Below are 21,318 nucleotides of genomic sequence, written 5' to 3' on the forward strand. Positions count from 1 at the left end.
ACCCTAACTTTAAATCTTTGATTTTTTTCCCTCTTAAACCCTTTTTTCATAAAACCCAAATAATAATATCGCAGGATTTGTATAAGATCAATATGTTTACTAATATTTTGGTTATTGCTACCTTGTTTTGGGTATTAATTGTTTGGGTTTTTTTTGGGGGGGGATGTATGACTTTGTTATTTGAGATATTTATAAACTTCATTTTATTTGTACTGTTAGATTCTTAGTGTGATTTCGGTCTCAGCTTGATTTCTGGTCGTTTGAGATCAGTTCTGTTTTCTTGCGGACTTCTTGTCCTATTTCCGCTGCCTCTCTGGCTCGTCTCTTATGCTGAGCCAATAACTGTCTCTTTGACAACTTCTTCGGCTGTAAATAAAACAATAGATAAAAACAGAAAGCTGATGATTTCCAGAAAGAACAAACAGAGAATTTGACGAACTCTTTGTGGCTTGAAAGGCATAGTCATTGAGCTGCTCAAGCAGAAAATATTGCTTAACACTTTTCCGCTTTAAAAGAAATGAGCATGATACAACTGACAAATTGTACAGTGGCATGATATTTATGCTGCTAACCTTATTCTGGTAAGCATATTTTTGTTGTATTTAACTACATCTGTGCTTTAGTAGCTAAAGTAAAATTGGGCTCCGGGGCACAGTTGCATAAAGCTGTTATAAGCAGAAAGTACTGCTCAAATTGATAATAAGCAAATATTGAATAGGGCACAAGTCACACATTGACACTTTTATGTAATTTTGGCTGATAAACAGTTTCTGCTAAGCAACACTTGAGTGCGTAGCAATTTGTTAGTGCAGGGTTTATGGAATTTGGCCCTGATTTTGATTGATCGTTCTAATCAATCAATCATAAATAAATAATTTGTATAGCGCCTAGGTTTGCTCAAAGGCGATGAGGAACAGAAGAAGAAAAAAGGTCATTGATTGTAGGCGGCCTTCCTGAAACAAGTGGGCTTTTAGAGGTGCCTTGATTGTGTTGAATGATGTTGTGGAAGTTTGTTCCAGAGTTTGGGTTTATATACAGAGAAGGCTCTATCAGCAAGAAAAGGTGATGTGACTTGTTCTTGGCACTACAGAGTATGGTGAACAAGAGCTAGTTTATGTGTGAGATTTAAATTTTTGACAGAAACTGACCTTATATGTTTCAAATTTAGTTCTGTGTTTGACGGAGCTTGTAGATCTCTGATTCTGATTGGAGTTAGTTTCTGATCCTGCTGTGCTCACTTCACTCTCAGAAGGGTCAGTTGTTTGATCCCATTCTGTGTCGCCACCCACTGGGTAACTTGGCTCTGTATGGGTACAATCCTCACTGGGTGACTCTGAAGACGGTTTGTGTTTGCTGCCCTCGTCGTCAGAATCTTGACAGTCTTTTTCCTGTTACATAATTGAAAATTGTGATAAGATTACTTCCAGCCTTTTTAAAGAGTTGCAACAAAATGGAACCAATATTCTTTGGTCACGTTGTTGCAGGTTTTAGTACAACCCAGTTTACTTGATACTTTCTCAAGTCCTGTGAAGAAAACAAATCTTAGGCATAATCTTGCATTCGAGAACTAGATTCGAACTTTGTACTCATCGAGACTGTTATACTTTTTTGTAACTCAAAACACAAGGTCCACAGATTTACATTAAATTTACACTATTTGAAGATAATGATGTGAGAAAGCTTCCCTGAAAATATTACTTGCTGAGGTGCTGTAGTTTATACATGCTAAAATAATTTTGGTCTCATGATCACTGAGACGAAAATTATTTTCATGACATTGTGTTACTCATTTCTCAACAACTACCGCATCTCGGCAAGTAATATTTTCGGGAAGCTTCCTACTATCATTATCTTCAAACTGTGTATGTTCAGTGTAAATCTGTGGACATTGTGTTTTTTGTCCAACAAAAAGTGCATAGACCCTTTACAGCTAATAAATTTATAAAAGTAACATTTAGGCCGATTTATTTATCCGTACCTGTGGGTTTTTTAACGGTGTGTATGTGTTCTCAGCGGAAGAGTGTCTGCCTTTGTCGTTCCCCTGCGGGGTTTCATTCTCCTTGCCTGCTCGTGATTTGTTTTTCCTGGTTAGTGGTGTAGACCTCTGTGTTTTCTGTTGGGAGCTGTTTTGTTGGGAAGTTCGTCCATTTGTTTGGGTAGGCCATCCAGAGGTTGGTTTGGAGGTCTTTCCCCGTGTTTGTTGTGAAAATCTTCCACTTTGTTGGGAAGTCCTCCACGTTTGTTGCGAAGTTCTTCCAGTTGGTTGGGAAGTTCTCCCACTTTGTTGGGGAGTCCTCCCACTTTGTTGGGAAGTTCTTCCAGTTTGTTGGGAAGTCCTGCTACTGTATTCAGAAGTCCTGCTACTTTGTGAGGAAGGCCTTCCCCATGTTGACTGTGTGGTCCGGCGTGGTGGACTCCATGTCTCACGTCGTCGATGAGGCTGTTGCTACATTTAAAACAAAAAACACCTTTTGACTTTAGAACGCTAGGTGGTAGCAGACATAGCAGGTAGTGTCCCAAAATCCCCCTATACTATATTCATAAATACCTAAGACAGTTTCGCTATTCCTATTGGTGGAGAGCGCGTGTGTTTAAACCTCTGATAATGACCAGTAAAAAGTGTTGAAACATGGGCGTGACATGCGAGCTTGCACCTGTGCTTATAAGACAGTTTCTTCATTCCTATTGGTCGAGAGCAACAGCCGGGACAACTGTGCCACATCACGCGATACACGCGACGCGCACAGCAATCTCCTTATAAGGAGTTGTTTACCCGAGGGCTTTACCATTTCATAGCTGGAGGGGTGTTGTGGTTGTATTGAAAGAAATCATTGAAAAATTATAATTTTTCATTTATTTTACTTTTTGACAAAAAGTGTTGATGTTTTTTTAACGAAAATGTATTTTTGTATGAATGGGAATGAAAGTGTGTTGAATCGGTTTTCAACTAGTGGTTTAAACCCGCCGAGGCCTGGTTTTTGATAATTTACCTCGACTTTGTCTCGGTAAAATTATCAAGAACCAGGCCTCGTTGGGTTTAAACAACTAGTTGAAAACCTCTTCACCACACATTGGTTCCCTTAGTTATAACCGTTATAAGTTTGTCAACTTTTAATAATGAATACATTATATTATACCTGCCACGGGTCGTAAAATTGCCGTCCAAACAACTCTTCCAACAAGATTTCCTCCAAGGAATCTGTTATTTAAAAAAAAAAAGTTGTTTCATAAAAAGTCTAGAAAAGGATTTACTTTTTATCACAGCACTGTATTCTATTGGTCTGTTATGTCCATTGAGATCATTTATTATTGGCAAGTGTCCATTTTGCTTTTGTAAAAATTAGCTAGAGCGATAATTTATTACAACGAACTAAAACAATTCCTTTCTTGAAAGCAAAGCCCCGCACCAAGCGCTGACGTTTTCAAACGTAACACAAAGTCATTAATATTCTATGCGGTATTAATAAATTCACTCGTCATTGCTAAAAAAAAGGTTACCAAGCCCCGCCCCAATACACTACCCAATCACAACCACTTATTTGCAACCACCACTCTGTTATATTCAAATGTAACACAAAATCATGTATATTCTATGAAGTATCAACCAACTCGTCATTGCTGCTCAACATAAATAACTAAGCCCCGCCCCAATTACACTACCCTATCACATCCACCAATGCGCAGCAAACACTCTGACGTAACGAAACATCATGAATAATGTTAGACTGTGTCCGAATTGGCGACTTTGGCTACAGCTACGGCTAGATCAGCGCGTCTGTCAGTGTTGAAGAATAGGCAGACGCGCGCGCCCTAGCCGTAGCTGTAGCCGAAGTCACCAATTCGGACACGGCCATATTCAATGAAGTATCAACGAACGCGTCGTTGCCAAGATATTAGCAATGATTGTCGAGCTTAGATTGCATTGGACGTCGTCACCACAACTCTGGCATAATCAAAATGTAACACAAAGTCATGAATATTCAATGAAGTCTCGACTAACTCGTCGTTGTAAAGATATTTGCATAAATGGTCGAGGCTTAGATTACATTTGAAGTTGCCATATTGTTTTGATTTTAGTTGAGTACTTACGATGTCTCATCCTCCTGGCTTCTTCTTCCCTTCTTAGTATATCTGCAAACATCTAGAAAATACAAGGTTTAATGCCAGTTCAAGTGATGTACAATGTCCTGGCTAATCGTTTGAAGTACTTTGGTAGTTGTTTTTTATATTTATTTTAATTATGAATTCTTTGTATAAAAAAAAACACTGTGGCTACTACCCAATCCTTGACAGACGAGCTTTGAGTCGCTGACCCCAACTGATATTTGAGTCTAAGTTTGTTTGTTTGCTTGTTTGTTTATTTATTTCTACGCAATTAAACATCGAGTCGTACAACATTGGCTTCGAAGAAAACATTGAGCGGATGGCTATCTAAAACCCATTTTGCTTGAACGGATGACATTATAATGTGCTAATGGAAGAGTGTTGATATATATGTATAATGAGTAGGGTAGATGGTCTTAGCTTTTGATCCAAACCGGACCTTCTTTAGAGGCATAAAACAAGAACAAATAAAAAACATATCCATTTATAGGGGAAAGTGGTAAAGGGATTAAGGGAAGGATCCAGAAAGAGGCGGAAAATTTATAGCTAATCAAAGTTTCTATTTCAGAAATATATATATTATTTTGTTTTCTTTTCTTTTTAGTTTAAACTTAATTTATCCATTAATTCATAGGCGGCGCTATTTTAAAAGTAATATTACTTTGAATTGAGGGACATTCTGTTAATAACCATAACATAATTGCATTTTTATAAAAAATCATTAACTGGTAGCCTCGGGAAAACATACACTTTATCGCAATTAATACTCAACGCGCGCGTTAACATTGACTAAAGGTGCATGCTGGTCAAGCTAGCGATCAAACTTGATCCATTATAGCAATACCGTCATGCACCTCATTCAACAGTTAGCAAATACGCAATGGGTAATATCAATGGATGCGTTCGTTTAGCTTCCCTGGGTCGACCCCGGTGTGTGGCGGGTTTTTTTTCCCAGGACGAGTGTGTGCAGATAATTACCCACGTTCGTCCTGCTGGTAAAAAAAAAACGCCACGCACCGGGGTCGACCCAGTGGAGCTAAACGAACGCACCCATTATTGTTGTGGTTTTTAAAGGTGTGGTCCTATAACGGCCATGTTTTTTTTGTGAATCTTAGGATAATTTTTCTGTATAAACATATTTTCGGTGGCTTTTACTTAATGTGTTTGGTTGATTATATATTCATCTGTTTACATGTATCTTTATTGCTTTATGATCATAGTGTGGATCTTATTTTTAACATTTTAAATTATTTAGGTTTTGTGGCTAAAATGGAAGTTTGTATTCTTTTAAATCGCCTGGGAGCATTTTTAATGGACTTGGCGCTATATAAATGTGTTCATTATTTTATGTTATTTTTTTTGCGCAAAAAGGTCTATTGGTTAAACTGGGGGCGCCCTCTCTTGAAAATTGTTTATCTTAGCTTACCCTGAAAAAAAACATGAAGCCTAATCCACCGCCATATTCCTCATCACTTTCACCATCACTGTCCTCATCGTACCTGTTAGTACCTGAAAAACAATAACCAAAATATTCTTATTTCTTATCCAGCAAGATGATGTTTTCCTCAAAAGTTATTTTAGCCCATTAGTTGGCTAAACAAAAGTTGGAGATGAGCATGCGCAGTTAATAGCTATAATAGCTATAATAGTTTAAGTGTTTGTTTAGATGATCTTCCCATCAAGGCAACTCGGCAAACTTCGAAAAAGACATATAAACACCAAGCTGGCAACAGCCAATCTCTAGACTGTAATACAAACATTTTTGTTGTAATGATTTAAAGATTGCTAAAATTTAGAAATTTGTATTCAGTCACTAGACGAAAATATTCATTCTAGTCATTGAGAAACCATCATTTAGCTTGCTATTATGGTTTGAACCTCAAAACGGTAACTCAGCCTAACTCGAGATAAGTCTTAAAGGAACACATTGCCTTGGATTGGTCGAGTTGGTCTTTGAAAAGCGTTCGTAACCGTTTTTTTATATAATGCATATGGGTAGAAAGATGTTGTAAAAGTAGAATACAGTGATCCACATAAACATGCCTCGAAATTGCACGGTTTTCCTTTTACCTCGTCGACTAACACAGTCGGCCATTTATGGGAGTCAAGTTTTTGACTCCCATAAATGACCGACCGTGTTAGTTCGCACAGTAAAAGGAAAACCACGCAGTTTCGAGGCAAACTTGTGTGGACCATTGTATTCTACTTTTAAAACATCTTTCCAACCATATGCATTTTATAACAAACGGTTACAACCGCTTTTTATAGACCAACTCGTCCGATCCAAGGCAACGTGTTCCTTTAAAACTCTTTGTTAAATCCACCCCTGCATTCTATTAAATTAAATTGTATCTCCATATTGGTGGAAAATGAGAGTGATAAACAAATTAAGTACAATTATTAAAGTCAAAGACATTGAAGAACATGTCAAGCAAATGTTTATTAAAATTGAAACGAACAAAAACTATGATGTAATGGGTACGGAACAAACCAATATGGCTTGTTTTAAAGTGCCCAACAAATACAAAACGGGAGAAATCACAGCAAAAACAAAACAACAAACAAACAAACAAAAAATTTACAACCTAACTCAAAGGACCACGGTGAGATACCCGGATTGTTTGAATTTGATGTTCCGAAACTATGATTAAATGATTGATCCGTATTGATCCTGTTTACCTTCAGCTAGTACACGATAGGCCTGACTGATCCGCTGGAATCGCTGTGTTGCTAGCGGATCGTCCGGATTTTTATCCGGATGGTTGTCCATGGCCTTCGTCCGGTAGGCCTGTCGAATTTCATCTGCAAAATTTACAGTTATTAAGCACACATTGTATGGAAGCGTATTGCCGCTACATGAATACATTTTTCCCTCTCTTACCGTGTACGTACACAATAACTTATCATGTACGTACACGATAAATTATCATGTACGTACACGATAAATTATCATGTCGTACACGATAAATTATCATGTGCGTACACGATAAATTATCATGTACGTACACGATAAGTTATCCTGTTCGTACATGATAAGTTTGAACTTATCCTGTTTGTACACAGTAAGTTTGGACTGTTCCTGTTTGTACACAATAAGTTTGGACTTATCGTTTTGTACACAATAAGTTTGTGGACTTATCGTGTACGTACACAATATTATTATATCACAACAAAAATGTACAAATATTACGCAAAAATTTACAATTATTACGCAAACATTTACAGTTATTACATAATTATGGTTCTATCCATATTAACAATTTGTTTCAAAAGGTTTCATCGGAAGCTTGACAATAAGCTCCGCCCCATTGCGTATTGACCGATCACAACGCAAGGAAGGTCCGACACTAAGGTCCGACATGCGTGCGCGTATGCTTGGCGCGCGCGGCAGAGTTGTGCAGAAAGGCATTGCAGAGCCCCACGTGTTCTTGCTCACACGTGCGTTGTGGGCGGAGCTTACTGGATCGGTCTATTGCATAAAGACCTCTGTGGCGGGAGATTCTGCTCCCCCCCCCCCCCCCCCCCCATTACGGCGAACTGCGAATAAACTAGTTTACTTCCGTCAATTTTTTGACTCCCATAAATGGCCGACCGTGTTAATTCGCACAGTAAAAGGAAAACCACGCAATTTCGAGGCAAACTTGTGTGGATCGTTGTATTCTACTTTTAAAACATCTTTCCAACCATATGCATTTTATAAAAAACGGTTTCAAGTGCTTTTCATAGATCAACTCGTCCGATCCAAGGCAACGTGTTCCTTTAAAGCTCTGTCACCTTCATAACTCTGACTTCACGTGCACTGTGTCTGCAACTACTGTGCATTTTTGACACGACGGTTCTGATATTGACATTCCATTGATAAAAATAACCTATGCTACTCTGTTTGCTTAAGTGTTTATTGATCTTTGTTTTGGAAAGGCTATACAGCTTGAAGGCACTGGACACTATTGGTAACTACTCAAAATAACTATTTGCATAAAACCTTACTTGGTAACGAGTATTGGACAGCTTTTGATAGTATAAAACATTGTGAGAAACGGCTCCCTCTGAAGTAACGTAGTTTTCGAAAAAGAAGTAATTTTTCTACGAGTTTGATATCGCGACCTCAGAATTAGAATTTGAGGTCTCGAAATCAAGCATCTGAAAGCACACAACTTCGTCTGACAAGGGTGTTTTTTCTTTCTTAATTATCTCGCAACTTAGATGACCGATTGAGCTCAAATTTTCACAGGTTTGTTATTTTATGCATACGTTGAAATAGACCAAGTGAGAAGGGTCTTTGACAATTACCAATAGTGTCCAGTGTCTTTAAATATGCAGCACATAAAACAAGTAGCCTACATCATGCCAACAGATAGTCTTACCTTGACTAGCATTCGATGGTAGATCCAAAATGGCGAAACTTTCCCTACGACTTAAAGACGATGACATGATGTTGCGTTTTTATAAACTTCACTCCACAACGAAAGAATGCTACTTCTGCGTCGACTTTACAGTCCACTATAGTTAGAAATATTCCACGCAATGGTGTAGCAAGAAATAAACTAACCCTCTTGTCCAACGTTCAAGCTGGGTATTTCATACTGTCAATATTTCTCATCATTAATATTTTTCAGCTACGCAATACGGAGTGTTGCGCACTCGATTTGGGGGAATCCCCGTTTTGATGTGTCTGCTTGCGCAATCCACGCTACTCCGACCTCAGTGAACTACATTTATGTGCACAAGCCCCACGTAACTCAATGCAGGATGGTAAGTAAACATTCTGCTTTTTGTCTGTGCAGTGAAAGGGCTATCCACACGACAGCAATTTAACGGGGGTCCCTTGCTAAAATTTAGTCAGGTTTAAAAGTGTAGCACTTTTTGACAACAGTTGTTTTCCTTTCACTTGAGGTAGGCCAACATTTTCTAAAATTGTTCAACCATGCTAAAATTTAGCAAGGTATCCTTGCCAGATTGCTCTCGTGTGAAAGGGTCTTTAGTTAACGATCAGTGTTTTAAAGGAAAGGTTAACGTTTGGTAGTCACGTTTAAAATGAATGGCATTTAAAAAACCTTTGGTTAGAAATCTGCTGCAGCTTTTGATATTATAAAGCATTTTTGAGAAACATTTCACTCTGAGATGATGTTAGGTAAATATATATTCAGCTTTTATGCCCCAAATTTTGAATTTTAGAAGCCGTTACCGCAGTAACACTTCTTAGATTGATGATGTAGTCCTTTTTAGGGAGTATTGTTCCTGCTGCATGGACAATTATTCGCTCGGATTTTTGGCGATATATTCCTCATATGCAGTGGGGGAAATGACAACCCTAATGACGCGTTAAAATGGTGTACGCCCTAAAAGATACTGGACACTATTGGTAATTGTCAAATACCATGAGTCTTCTCACTTGGTGTATCTCAACAGATGCACAGAGTAACAAACCTGTGAAAATTTAAACTCAATTGGTCGTCGAAGCTGCGAGATAATTATGGAAGGAAAAGAACCCGTGTCGCATGAAATTGTGTGCTTTAAGATGTTTGATTTCGGGACCTCAAAATCTAACGAGGTCTCGAAATCTAATTTAAATGTTTTAATGGAAAATTACTTCTTTCTCGAAAACTACGTTTCTTCAGAGGGAGCTGGCTTCTCGCAGTGTTTTATACTATCAACAACTTGTTACCAAGTAAGTTTTTATGCTAACAAGTATTCTGAGTAATTACCAACAGTGTCCGGTGCCTTTAAGCGCAAATTTTGTCAAAATCCATAATGGGTGACTGTGTACATTTTTGGGTGCGGGGTGTTTTGGTTTCATACCTGACCGCTTTTAAAAGCGCAATTTGGAATATGACGTCATTTGGATTTTTTATAATAAATAGGTCTTTACAAAAAACATTGCTCTTCAAATCGCTTGGGATCGATGTCTATGACGCACCTTTACAACTGTAAAAACTGTAACTGTAAGCTGTTTCTTTAGTAAGCTAAACAAACATTTCATTGTGCAATAGTAATATTAAAGGGACACACCGGCTCACTGTTTACGCAATTTAGGGGTGTAGAATCATAATTAATGTTTTTATAGATGGTTGCTGTAAAAAAAAATCATCAAAATGTCACGTATTTAGCGAAAAATGTAAAAACAAAAAAAAGCGGCCATATAACAAGCTTCCGTTACACGGACTCTTTGAATGTGAATCTTACGTTAGATTTTTCACCATTATTTACATTTTGTAGCGATAATTTGAATACATGATCTTTTTCGTCAATTATTCGTAAATAATTTTGTAAAAAAAATATTTAAATTTGGTTAAGTAAGTTACTTTTAGACGGCTGAAAGTAAAACTAGCCCGGAAGGTCACGTGATTGTTTGTACCACTTTTTGGTTAGAACAATCACGCGACCTGCGTTTTTGTCTTAAAATGCTCAAAAACGGCTAAATTTGATGATTTTTTTTTAGGAGTGTTCTTCTTCATTCCTGGAAGACCGTTGAAGTCATATCTTAGTCTATTTTGTAGCCCAAATCGCCCAATTCGGCCGGTGTGTCCCTTTAAGTTGGCCCTAGAACCAACGGCAATCCAGACTATATGTGTTCGTTTCAGCTAAGCATGAAATTGAAACAATGTATAAAATTGCTGTGATACAATCTATCGTGCGAAGTAAAACAAATTGTTTTAAAAAAAAAAATTAAAAAAAATGTAACTCTAATGTTCGATTTTTTGTTTTCTTTCGTTTATTACTTCACATGATTATGACTACGGCGATACAAAATTAGAATACATACAGAAAATAGCAAACATTAAATAAAGGTGAACAGTTTCGATAGACCCCCGCCCCCACCCCCCCGTACAAAAAATAATAAAATGTTCGTTACATTCCAAATTCTTAAAATAATGAAATAAATCTATAATCAAGTTCAAAATTAATGCCCTTCATTTTCAGAACAAATCCCCAAATATCAGTTGTGCTTAAAATCTGAACAAGAAATAAAATGATCGAAACAAACAGCAGCTTTATTTCGACTGAAGGGGAAATTCCCGCGTTTATCATCCTTGCGCAATACAATAGTCGTGTAAACACACATGATGCAATAAATTGAGCCTAGTTTTCGACGAAATGCATTGGTCGCAGTGCGCATGTGCGTATAGCTGCTGATTAGCATTTGGTACAGTTGTCTTGCGAGTGGTTTTAGGTTGCCAAACGAAACGAACATTTTGTTCACATTTAATTTGGCCCGTGGGCCACGAACTGTAATGTATCAAATGAAATGAAACAATTGGGAAACATCACATTACGTACAGACTCTACCGTGGTTCTCAGGGCCCAGTTTGATACAGCTGCTTAAAGGAACACGTTGCCCTGAATCGGTCGAGTTGGTCTTTAAAAAGCGTTTGTAACCGTTTGTTATAAAATGCATATGGTTAGAAATATGATTTAAAGTAGAATACAATGATCCACACAAATTTGCCTCGAAATTGCGTGGTTTTTCTTTTACTTTGCGAACTAACACATTCGGCCATTTATGGGAGTCAAAAATTTGACTCCCATAAATGGCCGACCGTGTTAGTCGACGAGGTAAAAGGAAAACCACGCAGTTTCTAGTGATACTTGTGTGGATCATTATATTCTACTTTTTAAATATCTTTCTATAGTCATATGCATTTTATAACAAACGGTTACAAACGCTTTTCAAAGACCAACTCGACCGATCCAAGGCAACGTGTTCCTTTAAGCATGCACACGAGCAGTGAAGCACAGCAAAATTGTACTAACGACTAGAATATTTGTAATAATAAAAAATAATACAACAGACATTTTATATTGCGCTGACCTATATAAATATACTCTACTGCGAATTACAAGGAATGCAAAAAATGCAGAGACAAAATTATAAAAAAACAAAATATACACTAACAGAGCGAGAATGAATTAAATAGGTGAAGTAAGCAAATGGGTTATAAGTTAAGTTTAAATACATTAAGTGAAGAAAAAAAATAAGGTTACCAGCTATAATGCCATGTCATATGTACATTTTATGCCTGGTATCCTGCTCAATTCTGCTATGCAGGAAATTGTTAAGCATTTTTTAAGCAGCACTATTAAAGGGCACAGACTGTAAATAGATGATGTCCGTCTGTTGGTAGGGGAAACAAATAAAGGAAAATATGGAAATAAAATAAAAGTTACCGTAACTCAGCACCAACTTGGTGTTTTCATCAGCGAAAGAACATCCACATAAATAAGGTACAGCTGTTAATTTGCAGCTGTTAATTTATACAGTTCGAAGAAGCTTATGATCTTGCGACTGAGGCAATGTTCTAGCTGCCACATTTTCTATAAATCACAGAATATATCAAACACATTTTACAGCACAGCGTTTAAAAATGCCACATTTTTTCTATTTATATCACAAAAGATCTCAAAATACAGTCACAGCATTTAGATATATAAATGTATTGCAAATATGCTAAGTAATTCATACAATTGAGAAGTTAAATTTCATTTGCATTTGGTATTGGTTATAGGCTCTGCATGGGTCTTGGGATCGGACCCTGTGTCTGTGTAAACAATTTTTCCAATTAGTGTATGCGCAAACTTGAAGCATTGGTCTTGGGTTCAAACACTCCCCGACCCCACACCGAGTCACACACCGCGCCCCAACCCCATGCCCACACCGCGCCACAACCCAACCAAATTATGAAGCATTGGTCTTGAGTTCAAACACTCCCCAACCCGACACCGCGCCACAACCCCATGCCCACACCGCGCCACAACCCAACCAAATTATGAAGAATTGGTCTTGGGTTCAAACACTCCCCGACCCCACACCGCGCCCCAACCCCACACCGCGCGCCCCAACCCCACACCGCGCGCCCCAACCCCATGCCCACACCGCGCCACAACCCAACCAAATTATGAAGCATTGGTCTTGGGTTCAAACACTCCCCGACCCCACACCGCGCCCCAACCCCACACCGCGCCACAACCCAACCAAATTATGAAGCATTGGTCTTGGTTTCAAACACTCCCCGACCCCACACCGCGCCCCAACCCCACACCGCGCCACAACCCAACCAAATTATCGTCCCCCTATACACCCGAGCTATAATGCCACACATTATACATCACTATAATATCCACGATCTTATTTAAAAAATAGTTATTTGACGTAAAAGATTAAATAAATAAAGGTTGAAAGGTGAAGATCGAAAGGTTAAGGGTTGAAACTCATTATGATTACTAGAATCTGATATATTTGTGTACACAATCTATTCACACCAAGCATCAGCTTACATAAATATTTGCTCTATTTAAATAACGCTCATTATTTTATCTTATACAAAAGTAACACAACTTATTAGAATTTGGTATTAATACTTGCCATATATCAAATTGAATAAATATTATCTAAACTTCAATTAAATTTGATTGTATAAATGAGAAAAATGCATAAATTATTATTTACACTACAAAAACCATTGTTCTCTGTGCGCGTGCGCGTGCTCTGAACTATATTCTAACAATGGAAATTTACGTGCCAAGTCTGCTGCCACCTATAGCCTTCCATAGTCTCCCATCTGAGACAATGCTCGCTTTGAATAGTGTGGGGTTATTGAGAAAAAAAAACTTGTTCTACAATTTAAATTCCTTTGTATTTGCTGCTTTTAACTTACAAAGTTTGCACAGTTTCACAAGGCCTCATTCAACGATAAATTGTTATAGAAGTTGTTTTGGATATTAAGCCTTGTGTTGTAATTCTTTAAAATGTGAAACTGAAATTAGGTTCAAACATCTCAAAACTCCATGTTTTTGTTATTGATACTTGTACGTTTTGGAAAATAATTTCTGCTTTTAAATAATTTCTCTTATTTTCATGCTACATTTCTGGAGAGAATATTTCCATCCTGTCCAATCTACCCACTGTATTCCATCAGTTTTCCTAATATTCCCAGAACTGAAATATTTACCATTGAGGTGTGCGCGGTAGCATGAAACGAACCACCATCCGCCCCCGTGTTGTATTGGACAGCCTGGTGACGAATCATTATCTTTTGTTGAGAATGGTTGGAGATTGTGTTCTGCCATTGAATCACCTGCTGAGCTGGCGGCATCGTATGAACCAACATGGAGAGTGTACTTATTACCTAATACAGCAAACTCATCATAACTGGCCCAAGCTGTGATTCCGTCCCAATCAGTCATGTCTACCTTTAATCGCCATTGTCCTGACTTAGTTAGGTCACGTAGGATGTCATTACCCAGCCAGAACTCAGTGGAGAGATCACCAAACCCAGATTGGTACTCTGCCCAAGTGCGGTCAAAATCACCAGAGCCATCTTGTCTCCTCTGGAACACGATCCAGCCTCCTCCATCTGTCTCCATATCACAGTAGACCTTCACTCCATCAGTCAGACCAGCAGGGTAGATGGTGTAGATGCCACTCTCAAGGTTGCCAGCCTGGTATAGCTGCAGACAGCTACTTAATTGTCCACTTAATTGTACAGAGTCTGGTGCTGAAAGTGAAGGAGTTTCCAAGTTGCCATCATAGTAAGCAACTCCTTGCAGCTCAATGAAGTCATCGGGGCTTTGAGATTGAGAAGCATTGCTCAACTGACAAACATGGTTACTCATGTAGTAGTTGAATGATGCACAGTGTGGATCCATAGAGCAGTCTCGCCCACAGATCACAGGAGATGATACAGTCTTCCATTTAAACACATGATTTAGTAGGACTTTGTTGCTTGCTGGATACAGGTTTGATTTGACTCGTTGTCGACAATCACCATGACAATAATGTATCAAGCAAGCCAGGAACAAAATTATGATAACTTTCATGATGAGCGATCAGCTTACAACATAAGAAATAAAACTTCATCTGACCCAATCTGAAGGCCTTTAACAGATAATTGTAAACAGTTTAAACCAGGCCTACCCTAACTGGCGTTACGGCGTGCTTTCCAGAGTTAAATTTTGATTTAAAAGCTCAATTTTATACCAAGCAGTTAATACCATCAACAGTGTCAAAATATAAGACAGTGGAGTCTTCACAACCCACTCTCCGGCTGATAGTTCAGAAAAAAAGTCACCGTTTTTTTTTTTTTTTGTAAGGCTGCTAAACTTAGATTTGCATCCTTGGTTTTTGATTATTGAAAATAATTAAATCCTTCGCTTTGATTGTAGCCGATAGAGTGACCTTTTTGTGATGGTGAAGCCGTTGATTGGTTGTCCTTGATTCGGCCTCATTTATTTCTAAATTACTAAGCATCGTGTTGCATTGAACAAAAACATTGCATGAATTCAAGCCGGTGTGCAGGAGATCTTGTCACCCATATGGCGATCTGTGAACAAACTTCTTCTGAAAGGGCCCTCTTTTGAAACATCCCCCTTCAGCCCATGTTACTTCCTAACTCTGTCCTTACTCTGTCGGCCGACAGATTTCTCTGAGACACCGGGTTGGGTAACATCCAAACATTAAATGTACTTTCTAATGTCTTCATAAAATGCCATCACGTGACTTTTTTTTTAAATGTGCAGTTTTACAGCATTTATGTTCACAAGAAAAAATGCGTGTGCAAGCTGAAATTTTGCCTGGTATTGGTAATGAAGTTGGGATGTGTAACATCCGAAATTTAAAGTTCTATTCTAATGACAACATCAATTGTTACATGAAATCACCTTAAAGACGCAGTTTTACATGAGCAATACAATACAAACAAAGCGCGCCCTCCTCGAGTCTTGTTTTTAATTTGCTGTTTGCTGCATAATAATATCAGAATTAGAAAACTCATTTGACACAACCAGAAGGTCTCTAACAGATTCTTGTAAAAAAAGTTTAACCTAGGCCTACCCTAACTGGCGTTACGGCGTGCTTACCAGAGTTGAAGAGTTGAATTTTTTTATTTTAAAAGCTCATTTTTATATCAAGCAGTTAATTCCATCAACAGTGTCAAAATATAAGACAGTGGAGTCTTCACAACCCACTCTCCGGCTGGTGGTTCAGAAAAAGTCACCGTTTGGCGTTAGATACTCCCAGAAAGCAATAAACAGTTACCATGACAATTACCAATTGATGCCTAAATATTGATTGATATTCACAAAGCCGTTATAATTGCTTTTTTTTAAGGGAACTCGTTGCCTTGGAGCGGACGAGTTGGTCTATAAAAAGCGTTTGTAACCGTTTTGTTATAAAATGCATATGGTTGGAAAGATGTTTTAAGAGTAGAATACAATGATCCACACAAGTTTGCCTCGAACTTGCGTGGTTTTCCTTTTACTGTGCGAACTAACACGGTCGGCCATATATGGGAGTCAAAAATTTGACTCCATAAATGGCCGACCGTGTTAGTCGACGAGGTAAAAGGAAAACCGTGCAATTTCGGGGCATGTTTGTGTGGATCATTGTATTCTACTTTTACAACATCTTTCTAACTATATGCATTTTATATATAAAAAACGGTTACAAACGCTTTTCAAAGACCAACTCGGCCGATCCAAGGCAACGTGTTCCTTTAAGGCAGGCTAAACTTAGCTTTGCATCCTTGGTTTTTGATTATTGAAAATAATTAAATCCTTCGCTTTGATTGTAGCCGATAGAGTGACCTTTCTGTAATGGTGAAGCCGTTGATTGGTTGTCCTTGATTCGGCCTCGTTTATTTCTATATTACTAAGCATCGTGTTGCATTGAATTCAAGCCGGTGTGCAGGAGATCTTGTCCCCACATTTGGCGATCTATGTACAAACTTCTTCTGAAAGCGCCCTTTTTTTTAAACATCCCCCTTCAGCCCATGTTACTTCCCAACTCTGTCCTTACTCTGTTGGCCGACAGATTTCCCTTTGACACAGGTGTGGCGGTTTCAGTCTTCCACCGTGTCCAGTTTTCTGGGACTCAGTAAAGCATATAACAATTGACTTATTTCGCTTGCTGTGCGCAGGCGTCGCATGACGTAATGTAAGCGTATTTGGTCATTCGGAAAACTGAACACAGCGGAAAGTTGAAACCGCCACACCAGGTTGGGTAACATCCAAACCTTAAAGTTACTTTCTAATGTCTTCATAAAATGCCATCACGTGACTTTTTTTTTTAAATGTGCAGTTTTACAGCATTTATGTTCACAAGAAAAATGCTTGCGCAAGCTGAAACTTTGCATGGTATTGGCAATGAAGTTGGAATGTGTAACATCCGAAATTTAAAGTTCTATTCTAATGACAACATCAATTGTTACATGAAATCACCTTAAAGATGCAGTTTTACATGATCAATACAATACAAACAAAGCGCGCCCTCCTCGAGTCTTGTTTTTAATTTGCTGTTTTCAACTTTCAATTAAATAAGCACAATTTCACAAAATTTGTGACTCGAAAATAAATTGCAAAGAAACTGTTTTCACATTTCGAAAGTAACCGCTTCATTTCTCGACAGTAATATTTTCAATTCTTATAAAGGGTGAAAGGCCTTCTTTTTTTCTTAAATATGTTTGTTGCGGATACGTACATGTTTTTGATTAGATAATTTCTCTTATTTTCATGCTACTTTGCTTAAGAGAATATACCCATCCTTTCCAGTCTATCCACTGTATTCCATCAGTTTTCCCAATTAACCCGTAATTGAAATATTTACCATTGAGGTTTGCATGATAGCAAGCAAGGAACCACCAACCACAAACTTGGTTGCACAGTCATCAGTAGAATCATTATCTTTTGTTGAGAACGGTTGGTCATTGTGCCAAGTCAATGAATCCCCAGCTGAGCTGTCTGCGTTATAGGAGCCAACATGGAGAGTGTACTTATCACCTGATACAGCAAACTCATCATAACTTGCCCATGCTGTGTTTCCGTCCCAATCAGCCATATTTACCATTAATTGCCATTGTCCTGAATCAGTAAGGTTACGTAAGATGTCATTACCCAGCCAGAACTCAGTGGAGAGATCACCAAACCCAGATTGGTATTCTGTCCAAGTACGGTTAAAATCACCTGAGCCATCTTGCCTCCTCTGGAACACGATCCAGCCTCCTCCATCTGTCTCCATATCACAGTAGACCTTCACTCCATTAGTCGGGCAGACGGGGTGTATGGTGAAGATGCCACTCTCAAGGCTGCCAGCCTGGTATAACTTCAGACAACTACTAAACTGTTCAGAGTCTGGTGCTGAAAGTGAAGGAGTTTCCAAGTTGTCATCATAGTAGGCAACTCCTTGCAGCTCAATGAAGTCATCAGGGCTTCGAGATTGAGTAGCATTGCTCAACTGACAAACATGGCTACATGTGTAGTAGTTGAATGATGCACAGTGTGGATCCATAGAGCAGTCTCGCCCACAGATCACAGGAGATGATACAGTCTTCCATTTAAACACATGATTTAGTAGGACTCTGTTGCTTGCTGGATACAGGTTTGATTTGACTCGTTGTTGACAATCACTCTGACAATAATGTATCAAGCAAGTCAGGAACAAAGTTATTATAACCTTCATGATGAACAATGAGCATAATAACATCAGAATTAATAGCTGGTTAGGCACAACTAGAAGGCCGCACCCAACAGATTATTGTAACCGTTAAAGACAGTTGCCGTAACTGGCGTGCGGGATTGGGTGTATATTTTCCGCATTTGTAATAAAAGTTTCTGTTTATATCAAGCAGTTCATTCGATCAACAATACCAGTGCATTAAAACAAAATGGAGTCCATTAACTCAACCGCTTGGATCGTAACAGTAATTAAGACAATTCTCAGCTATTTGCTCTTTATAAAGGCTTACACACTGCTTAATACCAATTGACTTCGCATTCAAACCACCATAGTCACGTCACAGCTACATCCCCAGTAGCTTAAACAGTTACCATGACAGTTCACAATTGAGGCATAATCATCTTGTTGACTGCTTTTCACAAAGCCTTTAAACTGATTATATTTTGGAGTCTGTTATACTTAGCGCTGAATGCATCCTTGGATTGAGTTTATTGCAAAAAACAGGCCCTTGGCTTTCATCAAGAGCGACCTCTCTCTTCTGTATCGATGGTTAAACCTCTTATGGTCATCCTTGTGTACCAGTTTCGGCCTCTAGTATATAATTGCATCTTGCTGTAAACAAATCTATTAGATATTGATCGGGACTTTATCAGTTATTCGTTAATCCAATGTGGTTTGGTCTGTTGTGTCAGAAACCATGCAACCAAAGAAGCTTTTACGATGCCGACGGTATTGAAATTCTTAATCAAACTGATATGTAGAACAATCCAGAGGCAGGGCGAAAATGAAGGACCAGTTTGGAATCCGCGTACGCATTCAATAGACCTTATGCATTGACGTCATCCAGCCGCCATCTTAGAGCTAAAACGGTGACGAAACAATCGAGACGCACAGATTTGTACGCACGGCGCACAGTATCGGCCAATGAACAACCTCCTTTTGACCTCTAGGTGAGGGCGCCCTACTGAAATGTTGTCATGTGCATAAGGTTTATAGACAGCGATTCTGTGACGTCACACGTTGACATGTAAACACAGTTGCTGATGGCTTCTGCAGCTTTCGACGACTAGATCAAGCTAGTCGAAACGTTGAGACCGATTAAGAACTCACTCCGCGTCAGTGAAGTTAATTAAAGAGAAGTCCCTTTGATCCACGAAAGTAGTCCCGGTCGATTTCGTATCCTTCCGCCCAGGTGGTACGTAATAAGCTTTTCAGGACTAGTCTCCCGAATTCCAAAATGTACTCCATGCGGCAGTAGAATGAATAGCAAGACAAGTTATTAAGAGCAAATTTACACAGCAAAGTTACCGCAAAATGAATAACACCTATCGTTGAAGTTGACGTAACGCAAAATACACCTTGTCGTTGCTCATAAAAAGAGCAGGCCTCAAAATAATGCGCAGCATCTGCAGCAATTGCTGTTGTGCCCTGTGTTTTTGCCGTAGTGCCCAGTTGCAAAAGACTAGTGCAAATCCAAATTGTCCTCATAGACGTTCCCCTTTTATACCAGAGGAAAATTGCTGTGCCCCTTCAAGAGCGAACTTGGACTCTGGTATAAAGCTATACATTGTGATACATTATGTCTGAGTGCGTTGCGATAGATTGAATTGTAATGTACACTAACCTTGGTTTAGTGCGGCATTGAAGCTAATTATTGACTGCATGAATAGCGGCTGTCAGAGTTTGATATTATGATATTGCCTCCTTGGCTAGTCATTAGGTGATGAAAGGAAAGTATTGATCATACTGTAAATTGTTTTCTGTGTATTTATCAACGCTCGCCTGACTTTCTAGGACGAAACTGTCAGGAAATGTTTTCTTCTTTGTCTGGGTTTTCTTTTGTCTGGGTTTTTTTTTCGTTGTCGTAATTATCTTGTGTTGATAGTTAAAGGCAAGGTATACGTTTGGCAATCACTTTGAAAACGAAAGAGCAATACAAATCCATCGTAAGGAGCCAACATTAGACTGCAGTCGTGTAAAAAAAATGTCAGTTTTAATTGCCCATTTTTTGAATAATAGAAGCGCTACTGCAGTTCATACTAGAAAAAAAAGGGTTAATTCTTTGAAATGATTCCTTTTGAAATAAAGTTATATTCTAGAAAACTGTATCTGAAAAATAACCTTTAAAAAAGTCACAGGTTGATTTGGGTTGTTGCAACCAAAATTAATGACAACCAATATGTCCATAATGATGTTCAAAGGGCTTTTGCTGATAAATGTGTTTGGTTTTTCACTATTTTCACACAACTCACACACCAGATTAAAGCAATCGCACAACATCGGTTAACAGTATTGTCCAAGGCCCACACTTCGTGTATCACAACTTATATATAAAATAACAAATCTGTCAAAATTTAGGCTCAATCGGTCATCGGAATAGGGAGAAAATGACGGGGAAAACCCACCCTTGTTTCCGCACGTTTCGCCGTGTCATGACATGTGTTTAACATAAATCCGTTATTCTCGATATCGAGAATTGATAACTGTTTTAATGTTTTCTCAAAAAGTAAAGCATTTCACGAAATAATATTTCAAGGGAAGTCTTTTACCATTACCCTCTGTAAACCCTGTAAGTTATTTGGAAATCTGTGAACTTTTATTTTTTGTTCTGTTCAGAAAGTGTCTAATGGCTTTAAGCCTAAATTTGGACAGGTTTTTTAATTCATTTTAAAAAGTTGACCACACAAAACATTAACACTATTGTGTCAGCTCTACACCAATCCTGTGTTCCACTTTAAACTAAGCTCATTTCCATTCCCCAGAAAGTA

General features: G+C 38.5%; 2 protein-coding genes and 1 pseudogene across 2 annotated transcripts in view; 1 reads left to right on the forward strand and 2 right to left on the reverse strand.

The window, feature by feature from the left end:
* LOC139951275 (uncharacterized) overlaps positions 1–21,318 on the forward strand; it is a 60,019-nt gene that overhangs the window by 2,671 nt on the left and 36,030 nt on the right. The window contains exon 2 of the mRNA XM_071950078.1: positions 8,721–8,856. Coding sequence (XP_071806179.1) covers positions 8,847–8,856 — 10 coding nt within the window. The 5' untranslated portion in view covers positions 8,721–8,846. The remainder of the gene's footprint in view (positions 1–8,720; positions 8,857–21,318) is intronic.
* Positions 139–8,766, reverse strand: LOC139951277 (uncharacterized). Its single transcript, XM_071950080.1, has 8 exons — positions 8,469–8,766; positions 6,784–6,906; positions 5,531–5,613; positions 4,090–4,141; positions 3,138–3,199; positions 1,979–2,446; positions 1,149–1,388; positions 139–366 (listed from the first exon to the last, which is right to left on the reverse strand). Exons 1-8 carry the CDS (start codon positions 8,533–8,535, stop codon positions 241–243), a joined length of 1,221 nt encoding a protein of 406 aa, XP_071806181.1. The 5' UTR covers positions 8,536–8,766; the 3' UTR covers positions 139–240.
* On the reverse strand, positions 12,183–18,553 carry LOC139951796 (uncharacterized; annotated as a pseudogene).

This window comes from Asterias amurensis, chromosome 19 (assembly GCF_032118995.1).
Source record: "Asterias amurensis chromosome 19, ASM3211899v1".
Classification (NCBI taxonomy): Eukaryota; Metazoa; Echinodermata; class Asteroidea; order Forcipulatida; family Asteriidae; genus Asterias; species Asterias amurensis.